At 37.8% G+C, this 24,387-nt stretch overlaps 1 protein-coding gene across 5 annotated transcripts in view; it reads right to left on the bottom strand.

Annotated features, from left to right (window-relative positions):
* The window catches only part of LOC104600468 (phosphoinositide phosphatase SAC2-like), a 35,130-nt gene extending 27,551 nt beyond the window's left edge, over positions 1-7,579 (bottom strand). For 2 of the 5 annotated variants that reach the window (XM_088893525.1, XM_088893526.1), the window contains exons 1-6: positions 7,289-7,579; positions 6,745-7,135; positions 6,039-6,243; positions 5,782-5,947; positions 4,902-5,124; positions 3,772-3,848 (exon numbers count right to left, since the gene is read on the bottom strand). In XM_088893525.1, the coding sequence (XP_088749651.1) occupies positions 3,772-3,848; positions 4,902-5,124; positions 5,782-5,947; positions 6,039-6,243; positions 6,745-6,840 (767 nt within the window). In that variant the 5' untranslated portion in view covers positions 6,841-7,135; positions 7,289-7,579. Of the gene's footprint in view, positions 1-3,771; positions 3,849-4,901; positions 5,125-5,781; positions 5,948-6,038; positions 6,244-6,744 lie in introns of all 5 variants that reach the window. The other 3 variants (XM_088893527.1, XM_088893529.1, XM_088893528.1) reach the window with 3 other exon arrangements.
* Positions 7,580-24,387: the final 16,808 nt, after the last annotated feature.

Here is a 24,387-nt window from a genome sequence, read left to right as displayed (position 1 = left end):
AGAGAATGCAGAAGGGGTGGCGAATGTTGAGGAGGTGAATATTGATAGAGTGAGGAAAGGTGAAAGAAATTTAAACTTGGAAAAGGTTCTCTTTTGAAGAATAAAAAGCAAATTCAATAAATTGAAAAAGATGCAGTACATCTCAAAATACTGGTTGTCTAGATGACAAACCATCTGCTTAACAGAATTACACTGAAAATGAATCAAAATTACATGGATTCAAATCCAAAGTATTCCAGAAGTTCTCTAACAGATCTTCCTTGTGTATTGGTCAAACTCTGGAAGACTTGGGGCCCAGGCAGAAGTCATATTGCCCACTCCTGCTATCAGATATTCTATATTTTTTTACTTGTGTCTTCAAATACCCTTCTGTTCCTTTCTTTCCAAATGGCCCAACACACTGCAAATGGAATACAGCTCCACAAAATTTTCTGCAGACATTGCTGAATGAAAAGCAGCCACTCCGAACAGATGAGAGAAAAACTTCCACATAAAGTTTGCCACATTGCATGAAAAGAATAAGTGGAGAACTGTTTCCTAACAACTTGCAAGCTGCAAGCCTCTGGATTTCAGATGATCGCTAGTTAAGATACTATCATGTGCCACCAGCCACACAAAAGCCTCTACCCTTGGGGGAACAGGATTGCCCCACACACCCCTTCATCCGATCTGAATCCCTACCATCTCTCAGCAGAGCCTTGTAAAAGGATTTAACTGAAAATCATCCTTCTTTGCAATCTTTCCACCATAAACCATCTGATGTATCTCTGGAAATGTTAGCCTCTTCCAATTTCTCCAATAGCTGAATGCATTTTTCCACTTCTTGGTCCAATAAAGGTCTTCTAAACTTTGGACTCCAGACCACTTTCTCCCCCCTCCACTCATAACACTGCTCAATAGGTACATGCTGATCTGTCAATTTATAAAGTCTAGGACATACCTCACATAATCTTCCCACCTCCAACCACTCATCTTCCCAAAACCTTACCCTAAAGCCTTCCTCCACTTTAAACTTAGCTAAGCTTCTGAAATTATGATTGAAGCTCATGATTCCCTTCCATACACTCACCCCATAGGAACTTCTTACCACCCTAGATTCCCACCCGAACCTCATCACCCCATAGGAGCTCTTGCCCAAACCTCCATAGCTATTTCTCTAATTGTCTAACAGAGCTTTATTAAATAGCTTTACCCTCCTTAGCCCTAAGCCTCCCCCCTCCTTTGATCTACACACCTTCTCCCACTTAACCAGGTGGACTTTTTTAGTCCCCCCCACCCCTTCCCATAGAAAGTCCCACTGAATTTTTTCCACCCTTGCAGCAACTTCTATGGGGACTTTCAAGAGGGAAAGGTAATATGTTGGTAGGCTTGACAGAACACTCTTGATGAGTGTGATTCTCCCACCCAAAGATAGGTACTTGGCTTTCCATCTGTTTAACCTCCTCTCCACCTAATAAAGGTTTCCATATACTACTTGATAATGCCCTTGCTCCCAACGGTAACCCAAGATAAACGAAAGGCAGCTCCCCTACCTTACATCCCAGCACCTCTGAATACTGTCTCACCACCTCAGCTCTGAAGTCCCCAATTCCTATCAAAAAGCACTTCTCTAAGTTCACCTTTAGGTCAGTCAACATCTCAAAATTGGCTACGATAGCTCTTAGGTTCAGGACTTGAATTGCTGAAGCGTCTAGGAAAATTAGGGTATCAACTTATTGTAGATGATTGATACTCAGACCTTCATTTCCAACATTGAATCCTTCTATCCATCCCCTTTGCACTCCTTTCTTCATGATCAAGTTAAGTGCCTCCATGACTATGACAAACAGGAAAGGGGAGAGTGGATCCCCTTGCCTCAGCCCTCTAGAGGCTTGAAATAATTCCGATGACACACCATTAATTAACAATGAGAAGGAGGTTCAAGAAATGCACCCATTAATCCAACCCATCCAGACCTCCTCAAACCCCATCAACCTTCGCATTTCCTCCAAGAATCCCCATTCAACATGGTCATAAGCCTTTTCTATGTCTAGCTTACAAACCAAGCCTGGTCTTCCACTTCTTAACCTTGAGTCTATACATCCACTAGCCACCAAGACCCCATCCAGAATCTACCTTCTACAAAGGACACCTGAGTCTCCCCTATCACCTCCTGAATCACTTTTCTCAGCCTACCTGCCAGTACTTTTGCCAATAGTTTGTAGGGGCTGCTCAACAAACTAATTGGCCTGAATTCTGTTATGTTCACTGCACCGCTTTTCTTCTGTATTAAAGAACTGAATGTCACATTCACCCTCCTGTCTAGATTCTGTTGTGGAAGCTGAAGTACAAGTTAGCGAGATTTTAGAGTTATCTTTTATGGGAAGGGGAGAAATTGTGAGAAAAATTTTACAGAAATTAGAAGAAAAATCCTTTGAACAAATAAAGCTTCAAGGGGCAAAGGTGATTGGTGAAGGATGTTAGTTTCATTGCTGGTTTGGGATTCTAATAAAGATTTTGACTGGGTGTCAATGTATTGGTATTTATAGTGCCTTGTTTTTTTGTTTGTAAGGGTTGGGAAAGCAATTTGTGATTGAAAAATTTGAAGGGTTCGGGTGGGGTGCTTTTGAGTTTGTTTCTTTCGGGTGATAATATTATCACCTGGGTGTAAGTGTTTTTCCTTCTTCTCTAATAAAATTTTCTTTTGCATTTACCTTCAAATAAAGGTGGTTTTGGAGTTGGACAGTATTACTGATAATTCTAAAGATCTGAAGGATGTGGATGTTAGGAAGATCCCTTATGCAGTAAGATGCTTTAGAAGGGATAAGATACATGAAGCTATTCAGCTCTTAAACGTTTTTGCCAGGTTGATAGGAGGTTTATTTGGCAGGGCCTAATAAAGAAGTGAAAAAAGCCAAGAAAGTTCTTAAAAAAAATAACAAGGTTTTTTTTTCTCGTGCATTTGATGAAGCTGAGTAGCTGAGAAAGAATTAAAGAGAGGTGGTGTTAAATGTTCTTAGATGTTTGCTATTGTCAGTCTGTCTAGGGGTGGGTGTGTCTGAAGTTGGGGTGGCCAGGTGGTTGGTTAAGTGTGCCTTGGGAGGGAGATGTTTTGTGGGATGTATAATTTATTAATTAATTGGAGCTGTTTGGAGGGATAAGTTTCTCTTTTGGTTTAATTTTTTCATGTGTGTGTTGGGTGTTTGGTTGTGAGAAGTGATGAGTTTAGTGGCTTCAACGAGTGTAGAGCTTCTTTTCTACTTTCAGGTGACTTCTTATCACCTTTCTCGTAATCTTCTTTTTTATTCTGATCCAATTTTATTTTATTACCCCCCCCAAAAAAAAAAAAACTCCACAAATGTGTTGAGTGTCATTACCTGCTAGGTCCAGCCCAGCCTGTACATCTTGTTAATTTCTATATGGATTCCAAGTTGTCGTATAATGGCAGCTAAATTTTCTTATCCAGTTTGGCCTGACCTAGAACTTGTCCAGGTCTATATGTCAAGCATAATGGCCTGGATGTGTGATGTGTCTAGGCAATTCTAATAGTCCTTGCACCCTATATCTGGCCTGAGCCCCAGAAAATGTGACTCCTCAACATTTTATAAACATTACTATACACTCACAATTCCATTAAAAGTCAATATTACAGTGCCTTGGTTTGCCTTGGTTTTTTTATTTTTATCCTGAAGAAAACTTCACTGTTAAGAACATTCTCCATCGTTGAAAAACATGCTTGTCAGTAATCACAAGAATCTAAAATACAATTTACAAGCTTCAGTTTGTCTGAACCTGGTGCCAGCAAAATGACGTGAACGCCTAGCAATGAGTGTCAACTTGAACTCCCTCCCAGATATTGAAAACTTATCCTGGTTTCACAAAGCACAAATTCATCATTAACCTATCATAGCACATGCTTGTAGCAATCAAACACGCACAAATAACTATGTGTATGCTCGTTCAAGCAAAGTCAGCATATGAAAATTGGCATATTCCAATGATTCCATAGAACAAATATAATAAAAGTTCTTCTATTGTATTAAAAATTACATAAATGAACTCAAACACCAGGAAAATTTCTTGATAAAGCACAATAAAGTGAAGCAATTAAACTCCAAATAGTTAGGACTTAGGAATAGGGATTAATGCTGAGTTGAGTTAAATTCAAAAGGCACAGGAAAGCGACTTGGGATGGCAAAGGATCACAAGGTTAAAATGCACAAATAAGATTTTTTATAAGAAATTCCAGGATGAGAAACAACCAAAAAATATGACAGCACTAAGGCTGTATATGAATAGAGCATTTCACAAGCTATTCAAGATCAACTCATGAAAAGCCCAATTTGTCTCGGTCTAAACTGTGCTTTGAGCCAAGTTTGAGACCTATGAAGCTCAACTGGTGAAGCTCAAAGCTTGATCGAGCTTATACTATATTTAATATTTTTAATTCTTAAATGTATAATAATAAATAATTCTTTGCATATATAATATTTTATATGTATAATTTTTAACATGTATAACTTTTTGTTTTTTATATAAATAATGGCTCACTGTTGATCTTGAGACAAGACAAGCTCAAATTCATGAGCATTTTAGTTGAGCTGAATTTGAGCCTATGTTTCTAGCTCAAGCCCAAACTCGAGCCTCACATTTTTCTGCCAAGCAGAGCTTGAAAGATAGATAATTGGCCCAGGTTGGCTCAAATCCACCCTGATAAAGAACTTAAAAAGTTTCATTACAGTAGGTTGACTAGAGGAACAGTTTTGCCAAATAATCTACCTGGATAAGTGGAACCTTGAATAGAACATTTTAAATCCAGCTACCTCTGTTTAATGAGCTTAATTTTTTTTATTCTTGGAAGGAAAATCATGAGTTTAAGTATTAATAAGTTCATCCTCAAATCACTATACCAAATACTTTACCTGTTTAAAAAAACCATAGACTAATGCAACTGTCCAAAGGGTATTCTTGAGGTGATTCCGAATTCCCCGAGTCAAGAACTCATTCCAGACAAACATTTTTTCATAGACTACCTGCCCTGTCTCATGATCACACAAGTTCTTTTGAAGACTATGCATAACATGGTATGAGTAGCTGAAAAAGAAGTCCTTTGTAAGATCCACTGTGCACAGGAGCTTCTTGTATCTATGTCATCAATAAGAAACAAAAAACATAATGCAAATGATTACTCACCATCCAAAGCTTAACCAAAGCTAGAACAGAAATATTAAACTGCACAAAAGTTATCTTTTAAAAGCTAAACCCATCATGGGGGTTGGGGAATTAACCTGCATTCTGAAAATCCTGATAACACACCTTGTTTCACTCATAATGTACTACTAATCTCACAACAGCAAGAATTTTAACTTGGAACATTTGCAGAAATCAAAATGGCACAAGGCCTTTAAGAAAATTGTAATAACTAAAAGGAGCACAATACTGAGATGTATAAATAGTTTATTTAATACATTCTCATCTTTCATTAAAACAACCCTAACCACAAGAAATACATAGGATCATCTTAAGGTGGATAGTTCAACAAAATTGATTTATATTCATGCAAGTGCAAAATTTGAATATTTACCCCCAAAACCAATATAGCTTGAAATACTATGAAAGTCTGACTTTCAGATTATTTCCCCCAACATGGTAAAATAGAAGCCAATAATAAAAGAATAACATCAGAAGACACTACACATCTGTACACATGGGGACAATGATTTACTCTTAGTACTAGTTCCTAAAGTCTTCTTCAGAAGTACCACTGATATTACACATTTACATGAAGAATGGACAAAAGACCTGTTCTCATTCTTAGAATTAGCCATATTAGGCTGCATAGAAGAATTCGAAAGTGGAATCATCTTGCTCTTGGCGATGGAATATACTGTATGGCCACAGATAGAACCAATCTGCCTTCTTTTTGTGATAAGCAGCATGTAGTAAGGTCCCAAAAATTTAATGAATCCTAAGCAAAGAAGCAGCAGTAAGTGACGCAATGTACATAAGCAGAGTCTATTAAGGTATTACAGAAGACTTTACTGCTGGATATTACATACCAACAATTCCATAGCAACTGGTGACAAACTTAAGTCCACCAGTGGACCTGTTTCCTTCATCAATTCGCTTCAACAGATCATAGCATTCTCCCTCTGTGTAAATTGTTGAGTCTTCACGAATATTTAGCTCAGAAGGCTCTAATCTGTCGATCTTTAATACTCTCCATAATGTTCTACTCTTGTCTCTTCCTATCAAATAAAATTTCTGAGGCATGGAAAATTTCAATTTGAAATGTGTAAATTTTCTGTGGGAATTTACAAACCAAAATGATATTAAACCATGGAAGACAAATGATGAAAAAATGCATAAACAAGTCATGGAAATAAATACAAAACATAGCCATGGTAAACCAAGTAATGCATGAGAAGATAAAGAAACAAAGGAGTTGTATCGGTGCCAGAAAATTTTCCCTAATTAGAAAAATCTCATTTCGACAATTGCCCTATTTTTAAAATAAAGAAATAAATGAACAGTGAACCGAGAAAATATATCACAATCTGCTTGGTCAGACGGAAGGGGAAAGGATAACAAGTTCGGTATCAACCACGAAAAGGAAAATACATTATACATCTCTGTTAAGGAGGAGTAACAAACACTATCATAACAATAAAATTGTAGATCCTCGGATAATATCCGCAACATCAAACAGGAGGAATGATTGAAAACGAATAAAATAGAACTTTAGAATTCGTAAAAATTAATTACCGATTGAGTCTCGTACAATCGAAATTTTTGCAGATAACCACTACCCGGGTCTGGCTCCTCTTTGATCCGAGCCTGTGGCTCGCTTTCTGACGCCATGGTTCGGATCCCGAGCCTGAGGCTCGGGAAGAATCAAACGTACATGCGAGAGAAAAGATCACCGGAATTCCAAGCTCCGAAACCCTAACATAGCGCTAGGTTGTTTCAAATATAGCATTTTCTTCCGGCCACCTCACGCCGTATGAAATCCATTTTCCTCCATTCACAAGCAAATGCGCGGGCGACGGAGAGAACGAACTACCCAAGAGTTAACGCGGCGAAGATGGATGTAGAACCGATGAAGAAGCTTTTAATCTCTAAAAACCAAGCTTGTGAAATTGAAAAAAGAAGATTACTGAAATACGGAAGCTGAAAATTAGAAAGGAACAGAAAAGAAAGATATTCAAAACTAGTTGAACTCTAGATAGAGGTTATCTGATTTAACGCACACAGACACGGAGAGATCTAGAAAAATTAAATACATCGGAAAAATCAAAACATTCTTTGCCTGAGATAGAAGGAGAGGTTGAAGCAGCGAGGGAAAGAGTGGAATAAAAGACTCGAAAAGTCTGGAAATCGATGGTTCTTCTTGTTCTTCAGAGAACCAGAGAGAGAGAGAGAGAGAATAATAAGCTCAGATCCTCAGAGCGAAGGAAAACCACAGCTACGATGACCGCTCAATCCACACAAAAAAAACAAAAGTAGGAAAATTGATTTTTCCCAAGGGCTTTTTATTAGCAAGATCGAAAAAAGGAAAAGAAAACGTGAATATTAAAAAAAAATCAAAGTTCTCAAGAATTTGGAGCTGGATTCCAGCAGTCCAGCTTTTATTGTTCTTCTACGGTGATAAGGATTTTGGGGTAAAAAAATAATTTTCTTTGAATTAAAAAAGAACGAAAAATTCGGAAAACAGTAAATTAAGAGAAAAATAGGATAGGTGAGGGAGGGAATAAGGAAGGAAATTGAGTTTTGACCAATCAAATTGATCTTTCAAAGGATTAAACCGCAACCGGTAATTACCGTTTCTCTCTCTCAATGTTCAATAATATTTGAAGATTGAAAAGTTGTGAGTCGGTCACTCGAGCGTGTTATTTTCATAATAAACGAGTCATGCCGCTTTGAGGGTCTCTGTCTCTTGAGTCATGAGTTGATTGGGCTCATGGTAGATTCATTATTCATACACCATGTATCTCTCATCGTTGAGATTTGACAGAGGTTCTACACTTCCACCTAATAAATAATAATAATAATAATTGTGGATTATGGTAAAATCAAATCATGACACTATAATCTATTCTTCAGTGACTCATTATTTTCCATTTTTTATTTTCTTTAAAGCACTGCCATTGAATGTGTGGCTAAGATCAATTAATCAAGTCAATTTATTATTTTTTTCTCGGCCTATAAGTAAATCATTGTGGGTCCCATCAGGGGGGCCAAGCGTTGGATTGGAGGGCCGTTTGATTCACATTTTATGTTTTGACTCTACCAACAAGCGGGTTGCCCTTCCAATAAATCTCTTTCTTAAAAAAAAAATATATATATATATATATATATATATATGTTTTCTAGTTAATATTAAGATGATACATAAAAAGGAAAAATTCCTTTTCTATAAAAAAGTTAACAGAAAAATAAATTCGGAGGATCCTACCCTCCTATCATTATTTAAAGTTGAAGATTCTAATACCTGTTTTGCTACATGCATATTGGCCAGTTTGGGAGTTTCCTCATTTGCCTCCCAAGGATTGCTTAAAAGTTGCTAATTAGAATCGAAGTCGGAATTATATGTCTCACTGAGTAAAGTTTCCTGAATAATGAATTTGCGATTATTTCTAAAGAATTCAAAGAATTTATTCATTCAACATATCAGATGCAATAAGTTCATGGAAGAAATGTGACTCAGCAGATCAAAGCGTTGCTTAGTTCCATTGTCAATTATTAAATAAATGTTTTGTATGATATCTTCTTTGAACCTAAAAATAATGATAATAATAATAATATTTTTTACAGTTAAGCACTATTAGATACCTTTAAGGTCTCTTCTTTTGCATGTAAATATGCATGGAAAATTTGATCAATGGGTAATTTTTTCCCATTGACCAATACCTTTACTTTTTTGGGTAAAACTTATATCTCTCTTAGGTGAATAAGTGACTTTTTCAATTGAAAAAAACTTTTACAAAATAAGATGGGATCATTTTACCCATTTTAATAATTATTTTTTATAAATAGAAATGTTATTTTATTATTTACTGGAAATCCTAAAAATCAAAAAAAATATGGATAAGGGTAAGTTGTACTGTTTCAAACAAACAAGGACTAAGCACCACATAAATTAAATAGTGAATAAACACTCAAAATGGGAAACATAAAAAAATACAATTTTCTCAATATTCACACAATCTGAAAATAACATTTATTTGATAAATAGTTTGATTAAACAACACTTGGAACTTCATAACGTCTATGTGGCAAGAGATGTTATTTTTCAGATAAGCCTTAATGAAACCAGACACCATTAAAGTAAAAATGCTTTAAATGTAACGACATTCATACTTCACAGTTATATAAATTCACTCGGAATCTCCTACCCACAAGAATCTTATACATCCCTACCCATTAATGACAAGAGACAGTAGTATTACGTGGAGAGAAATATGAGAAGAATTTGTGGGCAGGAGATTTGAGGTTAAATAAATTATGATGAGGGCGGATTTGGCCCTCCAATGATATCATGACACATGACATCTTGAAATAAATTCGGCATGTATATTCCGACACTCCCATGATTCTTTGAAGTTGATCCACGTATCAAATGTTTCGGAGGGTGGTCAACGTGCATGTTGTTTACTCTAATAATTTCGGACCAGTTAGGCACGATCTCCCATAAGTCTCGGATGCAGTGCATGAGGCCCACACTGAACAATGCCTATATAAAGGCACCAACCCCAAAGACCCAGAGAGGAGAAAAAAGAGAGGTACGCATGATTATTCTACTCACTAGCAGTCAAGCTCTCAAGCATTCAACTCGCATTCACAGCATAAGTACTGACTTAAGCATTGGAGCGACCTTGCCAGGTTAGCTACCCTGGGTTCTCTAATTCACTGTTTTGCATATCGGTATAGCTCGCTGCCCAATTGGAGTTCAGATTGCCTTCCAGTTAGGAGTAGCCAGATTGCGCACCATCAATTGGTGTCGTCTGTGGAAAACGCTACAATAAGCTAAGTTCTACCTTCTAAAAGGCTAAATCCTCTTCTTCCAGAAAGCTAAGATCTCACATTTTAGAAACTAAAGTTATCACTTTCTAATTTTCATTTTTTATGAACTCAATGGCACTTTTGAGCATCATCAACACGCAGAATGAATACCGATTACCGGGGGACAAAAACACCTATGATGAACCTGGAGAACTCCCCTGTGACAAGCAGATAAGTCCAGGCCAAACTCAGCATCCCCAGTGCCCTAGATAAATACACTGCTACTGTATGTAAACACCCCTCTCCCCGCGGTAAAGCCATCAGTGGTTCTCGTCGGGATTGAAGCGTAGCAGTTCTATGAGATGAAGTATGAATTTTCATATTTGTGCATGGGAGAAGCCCGATGTATACAACAGCAAAACATCATCAACTCATCCTCAATAGCAGTTAGCCAGGATGAGGCCTCATCAGCCCTGTTTCGCGAGGTCGCTTCTACAAGACGAGCTCTTCGTGGCTTCCACGGGAATTGACAGCCAACAGACTGCATGGACGCCCTTGCAGGTTGAGCCTTCCAAGTCTCCCGTACGAGCTGGTGACCTAAAGTCAGTAGTGTTGCCCCCATAGGTCGAGCTCCCAATGGCTTCTTGTAGGAGTGGATGACCGACGTCACTAACGAGGCTGATGCAATGCAGTCGTGGCCTTTGACTGCCGACTCACACCGGCAACAACATTATGCCCTCACAAGGGGGGCAAAACATGTATGTTGTGGTCTCGCAAGCACTCACCCAAGAAGATAATCCCATGGGATGACATAGAAGCAGCCATATGAGAAGTTACTACAGAATGACCACCCGCTTAGGCGGAAAGGTTAGGTTGCACGTCGGCTAAATAAGGATAAGGAGAGTGGACCGCGAATCGCTCCCAGAGCCCAAGGGCTAAGGTGCCGAGCTGGTAAAAGACCTCAGTACCACATGAGACCCTGTCGCCTCTTCGGCATGGGTAAATAAAAAAGTAGCTTGTGCGTAGGTAGGATGGGCACATACCCTACAATGTCTGTTCACTTCGGCGTACATTGAGATCGGGTTATTCCTATTAGAGCCTAGCTCGTAAGCCCGACACTTCGTTAGTAATCCACACTTATCCACGTCAGCTCGGGCATATACCTAGTCGCCTCTTCGGCATGGGAATAAAAAAAATAGTTTGCGTTTAGCCTCATCGGTGTGCATACAATTTGGCACCTCGGGGTAATCCACACTTAGAAAACTTTTACGCAATGGAGTGGAGGACAAAATACATCACCTATTTGGCATACCAGTTGGGCACCATGACAAACGCAAACTTGGCTGATCTCTTCACAGTAGACCTCTATCTCGGTTTTAGGCTCCGCGTCGAACTCATTGGCTACTCTTTTAAGAACCAGTTTGAGTGACACTGCGTCGAAGTCTACCTAGGTGGAGCGACCTAATAAAGCAGTCACGCAGTTAGAACCACCATTTGAGGACAGCATGGTAAGCTTCGCTCTCGAGGTAATGGTCGGATTGCGGAACCCCTTTATGGTTACATCCCTAATAAGGTAGATGTCCTCGGGGTACCTGCTTCACCTCTCATCGAGAGGATGAGTTCGCTCTCGTGCCCCGAGAATCAAGACAGTGAGGTCCTGCGTAAGGCAGCAAACACTCGAACTATTCCGATCTGAGAAGTAAATCAAACCAACGCTTGCGACTACGAACTGATCGAATCAGTCATCCTAGGCCAAAAGGAGCAATTGATGAGGCGGATTTGGCCCTCCAATGACATCATGACACATGGCATCTTGGAACAGCTAGTTGACACACACCACCTAAGTAATGACTTGGAGTCCCAAATTGTGGTTTCTCTTCGCCCAGACCTGAAGACCTGCCTTCACCGCCAACCTGGCGACCTCGACGACAACTCAGGTCGGCTAGAAGCACCTCGTCCAGGGCCGACCTGCAGCACCTCATCACTGGCCGAAGTGACCTCGATGCAATGAGCGATCTCCCTCGAGAGGTCCAGGTGGCGACTTGCGAGACGTGCTTGCCAACAAATTCGGCATGCATATCCCAACACTCCCACGATTCTTGGAAGTTGGCCCACGTACCGAATGTTCTGGAGGGTGGTCAACGTGCATGATGTTTACTTCCAAGGATTTTGGACCGATTAGGCACGATCTCTCGGAAATCTCGAATGCGGTGCGTGAGGCCCAGACTGAACAATGCCTATATAAAGGCATCAACCCTAAAGACCTAGAGAGGAGAAAAAAGAGAGGTACGTGTGATTATTCTACTCACTAGCACTCAAGCTCTCAAGCATTCAGATCCCATTCACAGCATAAGTACTGACTTAAGCAACGGAGCGACCTTGCCGGATTAGCTACCCCGGGTTCTCTAATTCACTGTTTTGCAGATTGGTCCAACTTGCCGCCTAATTAGAGTTCGAATTGCCTTCCAGCTAAGAATAGCCAGATCACACACCATCAAACTACAGATTGAACTGGAAAATACTAAACTTCTACCGTTGCCGACGATAGAGGCGATACGCGCGCTTGGGGGTAGAACCCACCAACAGAAGTTTGATAGCAGATTGGCAATCACTTTCAATGATAATAGCATTTGAGGCCCAATGACTACGTGAACTGTAAGGCTGAGAAGACGGCCAGAGTTTCAGCTTCTTGCATTGAGCAAAGAGAGACGGACAGCTATGGCCCATCCAAAAAGCTCCGTGGTGATCTCATATCATGATTTCTGTACCTGGCGCTAAATTTAAAGTAGCTTCATCAGCGTTGATCTCCACCCTAGTTTCTGGTAGTGGTATCCATCTAAAAAGAGAAAGAGAGAGAGAGGGAGATGCAACTCTAGCAATCAGATGAATTCCTCTGGGATTGTTTGTAATAAGACTTAGAGTTCATTGAGCTGGGCGTTGGCACTTAATATAACATCCCAACGGGTAAAGTCTCTACTTTCCTACATCTCCATTATATTTGAAAGCCTAAAAACACCACGAATCCTCACTATATGGGGGCTTGATATATTACAATTTGAGGCAATAGATATCAGCATGATTAGATAATGTGGCAAGATTTTCCAGAACTAGGAGCATCCCATTTAAGAAGCACCAAAGGAAGGCATGGACACGTGGAGGTAAATGTTTGATGTTGCGTAAGAATTGGGATTTGCTTTCATACTGATCTCACCACTACATCTTCTGATATATTAGAAACATTTTTCATCAATAATAAATACAAATATGAGAGATATTTCTGATGTGTGGCTACCGACCAGAACATACTGTGAGGTGGGTGTGAGGGATAGAGATCCGGATTCCTTCCGAAAATCCTTTCATGTGATCAGAATCGGGACCGTTGGCAATTGACTGCAAGAAAGATGGAGCAGCACTATTTCTCACTATGATTTAATTCATAATTAAGCTGATCAGTTGTAAGAGAATAATTTCTCAGTACTGTTGGTCTTGATCCAAACTATCAAATCCTCATATATAGCCATCAGCAAGTAAACGAGAAGGATTCCAGAAGATTGCATGCAACTTGAAACGAGAGAGTTGAGCGAATCACCGCGGTTCGACCAGCATGAGTGAAGCACTTCATCGGAACTTCTCAATAATGATCAAATGTAAATATCCTGGTGTGAATATACCTTTGTTTACTTATTTTTCTTTCTGTTTTTTTATGAAAAATTGTAAATATCCCAAGTCTTCACACTTCGCTTGGAAAATTTAATTATTTCTAAATTTAAATTATCATAACAGATAATTTAAAAATTCTTTTAATTTCCACCCTAACAAATAAAAACAACGAAGTAGCATTACTGTTATTATTGTTAATAATCAATGGAGCCACGCTATGATGAGGCCCTGTCACCACTTGCATGTCCCTCGTCCACGGTCCACGAGACGATTTGCATTTTGCACCCACCATCACTTAAAGTTATGTTTGGTTTGATGGAGAATGAGAAAGAAAAAACGAAAGATAAGAAAAGGTTGTTAATAAATTTTGTAAAATTCTAAAATTTTTGTATTTATTTTTTCTCTTGTTCATGATGTGCGCCCACTATTACAACTTCAAATTTTTGTTTTTCTTTTATCCTCTGTCAAACCAAACATAGTGTTTAGGCTTCAGCGTCCACCATCGAAATTAATTAAGGAGCTATTATTTAAGGGGAAGATGGCCCTCTAACTGCATTTGACATTTCTTATTTTAAGGATTTAATCATTTTTTGGCAGTTAAAAACTCAATGTTTGTAGAAAAACTGTAAAAAAGGCAATAAGTTATTAAAGGCTCTCGTGTATGTATCATTGTATGACCCTTTTTCAATTTTTAATCTTTTTAACAATCTGAGATTCTGAGTTAATCGGCCTTTACACACGTGGCAAAACCCAATTATAGCTGAAGACTGGAGACACCTATTGGGTGACGTGGCTATATAAAGACTTTTAATTCTAAGCACGTGAAGTAGATAGCCACACCACGTCATCACGTCTCATCAGTAGGATAAGTCATACAATAGTATGCACACCTATGCCAACAATAATTGAGATTTCCAAGTGTGGAGACGTTTATCCAATGTGAAAAAGGCCTTTTCCTACTTTTCCCCCCGAGATTATGTCTGGTTTTATATAATGTTCAATGAGAAAAAAAAAAAGAAGTTTCTTTTTTTGTTTCTCTTACTTTCAATCAAACCAAATGCCTAGATAACCAACATTTCTTCTAAATGGTAAATTTGTTTCGGCTTTGATGCCTAAGATGACTCTCTTCTTAATCTTCACACGTTTGAACAAAATGTTTTTACAATCATGAATGTTTTTATTTTCATTTACTTTTGAAATTAGTGTCACATTAACCAAAAAACAAAAACCATGTTTTTGAATTGTGTTTTGTTCTAAAAAGCAAAAACAAAAGTTGGCTTTGTTTTATAAAACAATTAAGTAGGTTGTTTGGCATTGATGTCGTTGCTTCAGAGATGTTTTATGAGAAAATGATTTGTTGTTGCGCGATCTGATTACTCCCAGTTGGAGGGCGATTTGGCTTCCAATCGAACAGCGAGTTGGATTTATCTGCAAGACAGTGGATTAGAGAACCCGAGGTGGCTAATCCGACGAGGTCACTCCGATGCTTAAGTTAGTGTACTGTAATGCGAGCTGAATGCTTGAGAATTTGAGAGCTTGAGAGCTAGAGAGTAGAGTAATCACGCGTACCTTTGCCTTGAGGTTCCTATCTTTATATATTGGAGTAGTTGTGGGACTCATGAAAGAGCTCTGAGATTTCCGGGGTGTGGAGATAGAGTTCGTTCCGCTTCTGAAGGAGCATAAGGCTTATCATTCCACTTCCGACTCTGGCAGAGTTGGGATGAGTTCTCATCATGATCTCAGAAAAGTCGGGATCTGTTACAATCATGAATGTTTTTATTATCATTTACTTTTGAAATTATTGTCACATTAACCAAAAAACAAAAACCATGTTTTTGATTTGTGTTTTGTTCTAAAAAGCAAAAACAAAAGTTGGCTTTGTTTTATAAAACAATTAAGTAGGCTGTTTGGCATTGATGTTGTTGCTTCAGAGATGTTTTATGAGAAAATGATTTGTTGTTGTGCGATCTAACTACTCCCAGCTGGAAGGCGATTTGGCTTCCAATCGAGCAACGAGCTGGATCTATCTGCAAGACAGTGGATCAGAGAACCCGGGGTGGCTAACCCGGTGAGGTCGCTCCGATGCTTAAGTTAGTGTACTGTAATGCGAGCTGAATGTTTGAGAATTTGAGAGCTTGAGAGCTAGAGAGTAGAGTAATCACGCGTACCTTTGCCTTGAGGTTCCTATCTTTATATACTGAAGTAGTCGTGGGACTCATGGAAGAGCTCTGAGATCTCCGGGGTGTGGAGATAGAGCTCGTTCCGCTTCTGAAGGAGCAGTATGTGGATAAGGCTTATCGTTCCACTTCCGACTCTGGCAGAGCTGGGATGAGTTTTCATCGTGATCTCAGAAAAGTCGGGATCTGTTACCTCATCGTGATCTTGAGAGATTCGCGATCTGTTAGCTCATCGTGATCTCGAGAGATTCGGGATCTGCTGGAGAAACCTCTGGAGTCGGTTATGTGGCGATTCGGGTTGTTAGCCCCGAGCTGATACTTCGGTTCTTTGATTCCGAACTGGATTGGATGCCGAGGTGAGTTTTAGGCCGTGGTGGCTGAATACCTGAGCTCCAAATGTTGCGAACTAGGCTTGCTAGGCTAAGCTGTCATCCCTTAATCAAGTCGTGTCCACGTGTCCCCTTCTCGCTAGGTCGGGCCAAATCACTCCTTCATCAGATGCTATATGCATGAGGATCTATTGCACCGTTTTCTTAGAAAATGACTCCTTTTTTTTTTGTTTGGCATTAACGCTGCCACATAGACTGTATCCTTAGAAAACAAACTGGTTTTGTTTGTTACTAGTGTTGTATAACTGTTTTCAACATTAGTCTACATTATCCAATGCCCAAGATGATGCCATGTCATTGCACCGCTAAGGCATGGTCTGGAGCAATGTTTTTTATGAAAAAACAATGCCAAATAAGAGGTCATTTCTGAAGCACCATTTTTCTAATGTGGCACCAATGTGACATCGTTTTCTCAAAAAACGGCATCAATTCCAAACACCACCTAATACTTTTAAAATCATTAAAGGGTTTCTTCAAATGTGAATTGTTTTTCTTGTTGCTTGTTATAAAAATAAAACAAAACCTAGCTAATTTGAAAACAAATTGATTCTGAAACACATAAAATGTATGTTTATTCTAATGACCATTATTTTTTATAGCTCTAAAAATATGTATTGCTTTTTGAAACAAAACCAGCTTGTTTTTGCCCTTCCAAAACATTTTTTTTCTAATGTTATAATTTCAAAAACAAATGAAAACAAAAACATTCATGTTATAGAATACCCTCTAAGACTTAGTTTGAAAAGAGTACAAATACAAATATGTAAAGTGCAAAACTATGTATTTTTGTATTATTTTGTATATATTTATACTGTACATATTTGCATTTGTACTCCTTCCAAACTAATCCTATGAAAAAAAAATGATAGACAAAATCAATTTGTATACTATAAATATTATTACATGCAGATACATAGCTGTCCAAAAAAATGGTGCAGGCCAACTATAGATATTATATGGTTTGCTTTTGGGAAGAAAACAGAATACCCCCAAATGGGATTGTAAGGGGGATATACAAGGCTTCAGATATGCTCCATTTGTTCTTGTACTTCCTTGAATCAGATGTCTCCTAATATCTTTTATCTATATCTATATATAATAAAGGGCGATGCAATTAATTACACACAGCAAATAAATTATAAGGTAATTAGTGATGCCAAAGGAGGTGGAGATGCTGAAATCAGAGCTATGAATTATGGGCTAGCTATAGCATATAGAGGAATCAAATATGCTTAATCTATTTTCAGATGCAAATTAAGGGGGTGTTTGGGAACATACCATTTTTTGGGAGGCATTTTTTCAAAAAAGGTGTTGTATAAGCATGCTGTTTCTCAGCTTTTCTATTTGGTATCATTGCTATTGCTGCCATATAGGCATCTTTTAATGCCACATCTGTACGCCATTGATAGTAACTGCAGAAAAATAGGAAAACATTAAAATGGGCATTTTTTCAGATCACACGTTTTCTGATTTCCAAGATATAGTCTGAGAAAACATTTTTCGAAAAAACAGTCAATCAAACAACAGGCATTTTTTCAGAAAATAGATTTCTGATATGGTGCTGATGTGACACGTTTTATGAGGAAACATCATGATCCCAAACACTACTAAGAAACAGATTTACAGAATACTAGCAAAAAGCAAAGCGTCATGCAAATTAAGAAGCTGGAGATCATTTTACACTCTACCTCGTGATACTTTGTTTTCTTGAAAAAAAATTATATGGATGAAAAAAAGTTTTAATATTATGTATTATTTTTAAATCTGATACTATATGGGAGTGTCTAGCTTTCTGCATGTTTTGGTGAAGCCAATAGCCTAATACTGTTGTATCATCATGGCTATTAGCTACTAATTTGTTTTGACATAATGCATGGAAATTTGTTTTGTAAAGTAAAAACAAAAACGCATCTGCATTATTTGAGCCTGTCTGTGACTGTTAGACTTCGATTGATCTCGATTAATAGGGGTGAGCATTCGGTTTTAAAAACCAATTTAACTATATGAAAGACCGAATCGAAACCGAAATACGTGAAAATCGAATAAATCGAATTGAATTTTTTTTTTCGGTTATTTCGGATATTTTTATTAAAATCGAAATTATTTAATCTGAAAATGCAACACAGCACAAGAAGATGCAGGTGGCCAATGCCACTCGGCAACGATTCAATGCTGTTCGTGTTCGGAGCCTGGAGCGCAGGAAGAAGAAGAAAATGACCAAAGCATGGAGGAGCTGAACTGAGGAAGATGCAGCAGCAGCCGCGGCACTCGGCAACGAGTCAACGGCGTTCATGACTTCGTGTTCGGTGTTATTGCTGGTGCTAGGTGAGCCGGTGACGTCCGGCAGCCGCGACAGTTGAAGAGACGAACTGAACTGACATCCGGCGGCCGCGACAATCAAAGAGACGAACTGAGGAAGATGCAGCCCAGCAGCGGCAGTCGGGAGCCACGGCATTCGGCAATGAGCCAACGCCGTTCGTGACTTCATGTTCGGTGTTCCTGTTGGTGCTGGGTGAATCGGTGACGTTCGGCAGCCGCGGTAGTCGAAGAGACGGGACTCTCGACTCTGGTCTGGAAGACTGGAACGGGAAGAGTGGAAGAGGAAGACGAGAGTCCCGAGACGGCAAGATGCTTAGAGTCTTTAGTCTCTGACTCTCTGAGTCTCTCTCTCTGACTCTTACACGCCCGTACGTCAACTTTTCACTTTTTTTTTTCACTTTTTTGTATAACACGTTTTTTGCAGTTTAACTTTATCATGATTCTTAATTTATTAAATGTTAATATAAAATTAAATTATAAATTATAATATTAAATTGGTTTTTTCGATTAATCGATTTATGAAATTTGATAACTGAAACCGAAAACTAAAATTCAAAAAAATCGAAAAAAAAATCAAATCCGACCGAAAAACCGATTAAGCCGAAACATTTAAACCCAAACTAAAATTTCGATTCGATTTTTCGGTTTTAACCGAATTATGCTCACCCCTATCGATTACAATACTGATCGCGACTAAACCTTTTCCTTAGCCTCTGGAATGGAGGAAAAAAACAACCAAGAAACAAAAGTGGCTCCAGTCACGTCTTATGAGTTACGACCAATATCTCTCTTCATGTTTCTGATATTTGGTTAGCTATCACTTCACCATAAACCACTTGATTAGGTGTGAGAATTCCAACAAAACGAGACCATGTTGATTGTTGGCCATAAAACAGTAACAGTAAAAACTGAACAACAATTTTCGATCAGTACTAGTTATTACACATTACACACAAGGTTAAATTTATCGGACTGCATCTTGGTTCGTTTTTTTAGTTTTTTTTTCACTGTTTCATAGGGATCGGTTTGAAAGCCTTTTTACCCTTTGAACCAGGTTAAATTCGAGAAACCACGGATATGATACGTATCAGCCAAACCCATAACCTCATTAGTTATCCGAATTCAAGTTTCAAATTAATCAGGGAAAGGGTGATCCAACATACTATGCACAAAATGCTAACCACGGCAAGGAACATTTCTCATGAATAATAATCAAAGGTACAAGAGATGTTATCGATGCGTGGCTATTGTACTCACCGTCTTGTGGTTAGTAGATATTAAACCTTATCGTTAAGCTAGATCATTTAATTTTACAAAAATATTCTTTGATCTCTGCTGACTTCTTTGGATCAAAATATGGAAAATTTATTAATCAAAGGAGAGCAATTAAGGCGGGAACCAACCCTCATAGTCAGTGACTCAGAGTCCGGCACATATATTCTTTATAAAAAAAAAAAAAAAAACGTCCGGCACATATACAAATCAAGAGGGAAACAATTCATTAAAGCAACCAAAAAAAAACCTCTTAGCTCATAAAGCACTCTCACGAGCAACTCTATTCCCGGACTCCTCCCTCGGGGTGTGTTGACCGTCTCTCTTCTCTCGGGTGAGACCTGACATCTGAGAGGAATCAGTGCTTGTAAGGTCTCTTCATTTCGATGGGGGATCAGTTGATGTTCTGGTTAACTCAAAGGTGATTTGAGTTCTGACTATGATGGGGCCCTAGGTGCCGAGGTGGAACCGGCTGCTAGTTTGGTTGCAGTGGAGGGAATTGGTGTTGATATTGCTAGTAGAGGTAATATTGTTGGTACTGCTAAAACTGTTGGACCTGCTGCATCTAGATCTGAATGGCCCGGACGCACTGAACAAGGTCGTGAAACTGGGAACTCTTCACTCCAGGAGAAACCACGGAGGGCTCAAAGAAAGTTGCGCCTATCAGAGAACCCGGGGTGGCTAATCCGGCGAGGTCGCTCCGATGCTTAAGTTAGTATGTTGTAAATGCGAGCTGAGTGCTTGAGAGTTTGAGAGCTTGAGTGCTAGAGAATAGAGTAATCACGCGTACCTTTGCCTTGAGGTTCCCGTCTTTATATACTGGAGTAATCGTGGGTCTCACAAAAGAGCTCCGGGATCTTCGGGGTGTGGAGATAGGGTTCGTTCCGCTTCCGAATGAGCAATACGTAGATAAGGCTTATCGTTTCACTTTCGACTCTGGCGGAGCTGGGATGAGTCATCATCGTGATTTGCTAGCTCATCGTGATCTCGGAAAAGTCAGGATCTCTTAGCTCATCGTGATCTCGAGTAACTTGGGATCCGTTGGAGATACTTCTGGAGTCGGTTACGTGGCGATTCGAGTTGTTAGCCCCGAGCTGATACTTCAATTCTTTAGTTTCGAACTGGATTGGATGCCGAGGTGCCTCGACACCGAGGTGAGTTTTAGATCGAATTGGCTGAATGCCCAAACTCCAAATGTTACGAACTAGGCTTGCCAGGCTTAACTGTCATCCCTTAGTCAGGTCATGTCAATGTGTCCCCTTCTCGCTAAATCGGGCCAAATCACCCTTCATCAGTTAAACAATATCAATAATAATTGACGAAAATGCATTTACATTTGTATTAGCATTCGATCAATGCACATGGGACATATTATTTTGTTCAAACTAATTAAAGCAATGACCATGTGAGACAACAATACTTATGTTGTCACACCTATTAGTTATTACAAATACATCAGCTTTGCTTTGTATTTGTGTTAATTTGCCGTGGGTTTTTGTGAACTATTTTTTGCTTAATAATGGTTATTGATATATAATTCATTAGGCTGTGTTTGGTTAATTCGAAAGAAAATATAGGTCAGGGAAAGGAAGGAATAAGGGTAGAAAGGGAAATGAGTGGAGGATGAAAGGGGTTAGAGTTTGAATAAAAGAAATCAAATTTCTTTTTGGTAGCATAAATTCTTCACCTATCTATAATCTATCTATATATAAATCGTCATTTAAAATCTGCATCCATTATTGGGCCCGAGCCCGGCCCTAATAAAAAGCCCGAAGCCCGAGCCCGAGCCCGAAACCCGACCTAATACAAAAAATTAGAAATTTCCCTATTCAATAATCAATATAAATCAGAATTTATTTACATTAAAAAAATATATAAATTCAAAATTTATTTATATTAAAAAATATATATAAAGAAGGGAAAGAGGATGTGGAGAAGAAGAATTTGGTTGGAAAAAGAAGGGAAAGAGGTGAAAAAAAGAGGGGTATTCAACTAGGTTTTCTAGATTTATTTATAGGTCGGGCCGGGCCGGGCCGGGCTCGGGCCAGGCTATTTTGGCAAATCCTGAACCCGGCTCGAATTTATTACAGGCTGGGCTTTTTGGCCTGAGGTTAAGCCCGCGGGCCTATATACCTGTTCAAACCCGTTCGAGGACCGGGCCGGCCCGTCAGGCCACCGGGCCCATGAACAGGTCTACCCAGGACCCAGGGCCCAGGGGGGGATTGTGAATTTTCAGCACCACGATATAATTAATATTAGTCATCTTTCCTCAATTATATAGCAAGAGCTTGCTGCCAAGATCTACTAATTAACTATTTTTATTTTTCTTATTTTGTTCCTTATTCCCTTTATTTTCCAATCCCTTTAAAATTTTGTGTTAAACTAAATTTTTAGAAAAAAAAACATCAAACATAGGGATATTTAATCTCACTCTCACAATCAATTGAGTTCCCTTTTTATTAGTAAATTGAATCTAACTACTCCTTTGTAAAATATAGACATCTTTTTAAAACCAGTCTGTGCAATCTCCTAGTTGATTTAGATAAAAAAAAAATTACTGTAACCAAAATTATTTACAGAATTGAGAATTCATTCATAATTGATAAAATATTGGTGGTAATTTGGTAAAGAAAAATGACATGCAACGGTTTAATTTACGCTATAATGGAAATATTTATCCCCTTGACTTCATACAATTCTTATAATTTATTTATTTGTCACATATAAATTAACAAAAGAAAAGGAACATGATTTAGGTAAATCCCATATTTTGATAATTAGGGGGGGGGGGGGCACTGTTCTACTAATTCTTAGTTAAGGGCTGTCCAGGAATAAAAACAAATTCCTAGTTAAGAAAAGATTTATAAGATAGAAAAAACATGCATTAGTTTTCGTTGTAGTAAAGGACATAATTGTCTTTTCCTTCATTAGAAAAAGATCAAGGAATGTGCAATAATCACTCCTCCATACAAAATAATCTATACTACTTTAAAAAGTACGAATGGCCTCAAGAGTATTTCTGAAATTTTCTAAGGACAATATTTATCCCTTTATATTTAAATTTAATGATAAAAAATGAGGGCAAATAGGGTAATTGGTTCTTGATATTAAATGAGTTGAAAAGAGATAATTTAAAGATATTCAATGCATTCAATCATCTCTCATTAAATCCAACATTTAAGTTATTAACTTGCATTCATGTTCATTGAATCATATATTTAAGTCATTTTTATTTATTCTCATCATTAAGTTCTATTAATTAAATTCATTCATAATAAATTAATAATTCCGATAACATAAAAGCTTATACCTTTAAAATCTACCTAGCAAAAATAGTGTTTTCATCTAAGTGGTGGTAAGAAATTAAATCATTCTGGGTCAAATGGGTTAATCCAAGTTGCCAAGATTAAATAATAAAATTAAAAAATAGAAATTAAAAAATTAGGACATTTTTAACATATATATTAAACAATAATAAGTATGATAATAAGAAATGTTTTTGTTAATGATGAAAATGGAATATCAAATTTAAAACTAATTGAAAATAAAAATATTTTCCTATTCTCTCTCATTAAATCCTATATTTAAAATATATTTTTCTCATCATTAAATTCTTGTAATTAAATCCACAATATTAATTTTAATAGTATAAAAATAAATATTTTGAAAACAAAATCATTTTCTTCCCTCCCGGTGGTGGGCAAGCAATTTGACCATTTGGGGTCAAATGGATTAATAAATAATGCCATAATTAAATAATAAAAAATTAAGATAAATAACTATGAAATGTAAGAAGTATTTTTATTAATGATGAAAATGGAAAGCCAATTTCAAAATCTACCTACAAATTAAATGATGTCATAGTCAAATAATAAAATTTTTAATAATAGAAAATGCAAAGAATCACACAAATAAAAAAAAAAGATAAGAGAAAATTTTGGGCACATATCTAATGTTTTATATTTATAAAAAATAAAATATTGGGTACATCTCTAATATTGTACATTCATTATATTGAACAAAAATAAGTTTTATACATCATAAATAATTTTATCAATGATGGAAATGTAATACACAATTTAATGTCAAACTAGAAATAAATCAATTTTTATTTTTACATGGTGGGTTAGTGGTTTGAGTAAAATGATACCATAGACAAACACAAATTAAGTGTGACAAGTAAAAAATATTTTATATAATGTAAATGAAATATATAATTTAAAGGGAAAATTATAGTCAAAGTCAGTTGTACATTTAAAAATAGGTTGCAGGTTGGTCCATAAACTAACCAAACTCTAAAAACTGGCTCTACATTTCAAATTATAAAAACCCCCCACCATGTCATCAGAGGCTTATGTGACTGTTGCCAACTTGAGACTCTTATTCCATGTTGGACACAACAGAAAACCTTTATTGAAAATAGGTTTTCAGTTTTTCTCCCACTCCTTCTGTCTCTTGATCTCCTTCCCTTCTCTCTCACTCTCATAGTCATCTCTCGATCTCTCGCTCCCTCTGTCTCTCCCGCTCTCTATGCTTCTTTTTGTAGCCAAATCAAAACATCTCTCTCTATTGTTCTCCCTCAATCTTTC

This window comes from Nelumbo nucifera, chromosome 8 (assembly GCF_055504915.1).
Source record: "Nelumbo nucifera cultivar China Antique chromosome 8, China Antique-T2T, whole genome shotgun sequence".
In the NCBI taxonomy this organism is placed as follows: Eukaryota; Viridiplantae; Streptophyta; class Magnoliopsida; order Proteales; family Nelumbonaceae; genus Nelumbo; species Nelumbo nucifera.
Note: the sequence above shows the minus strand (reverse complement) of the source record. Positions and strands in the feature narration are given on the sequence as shown.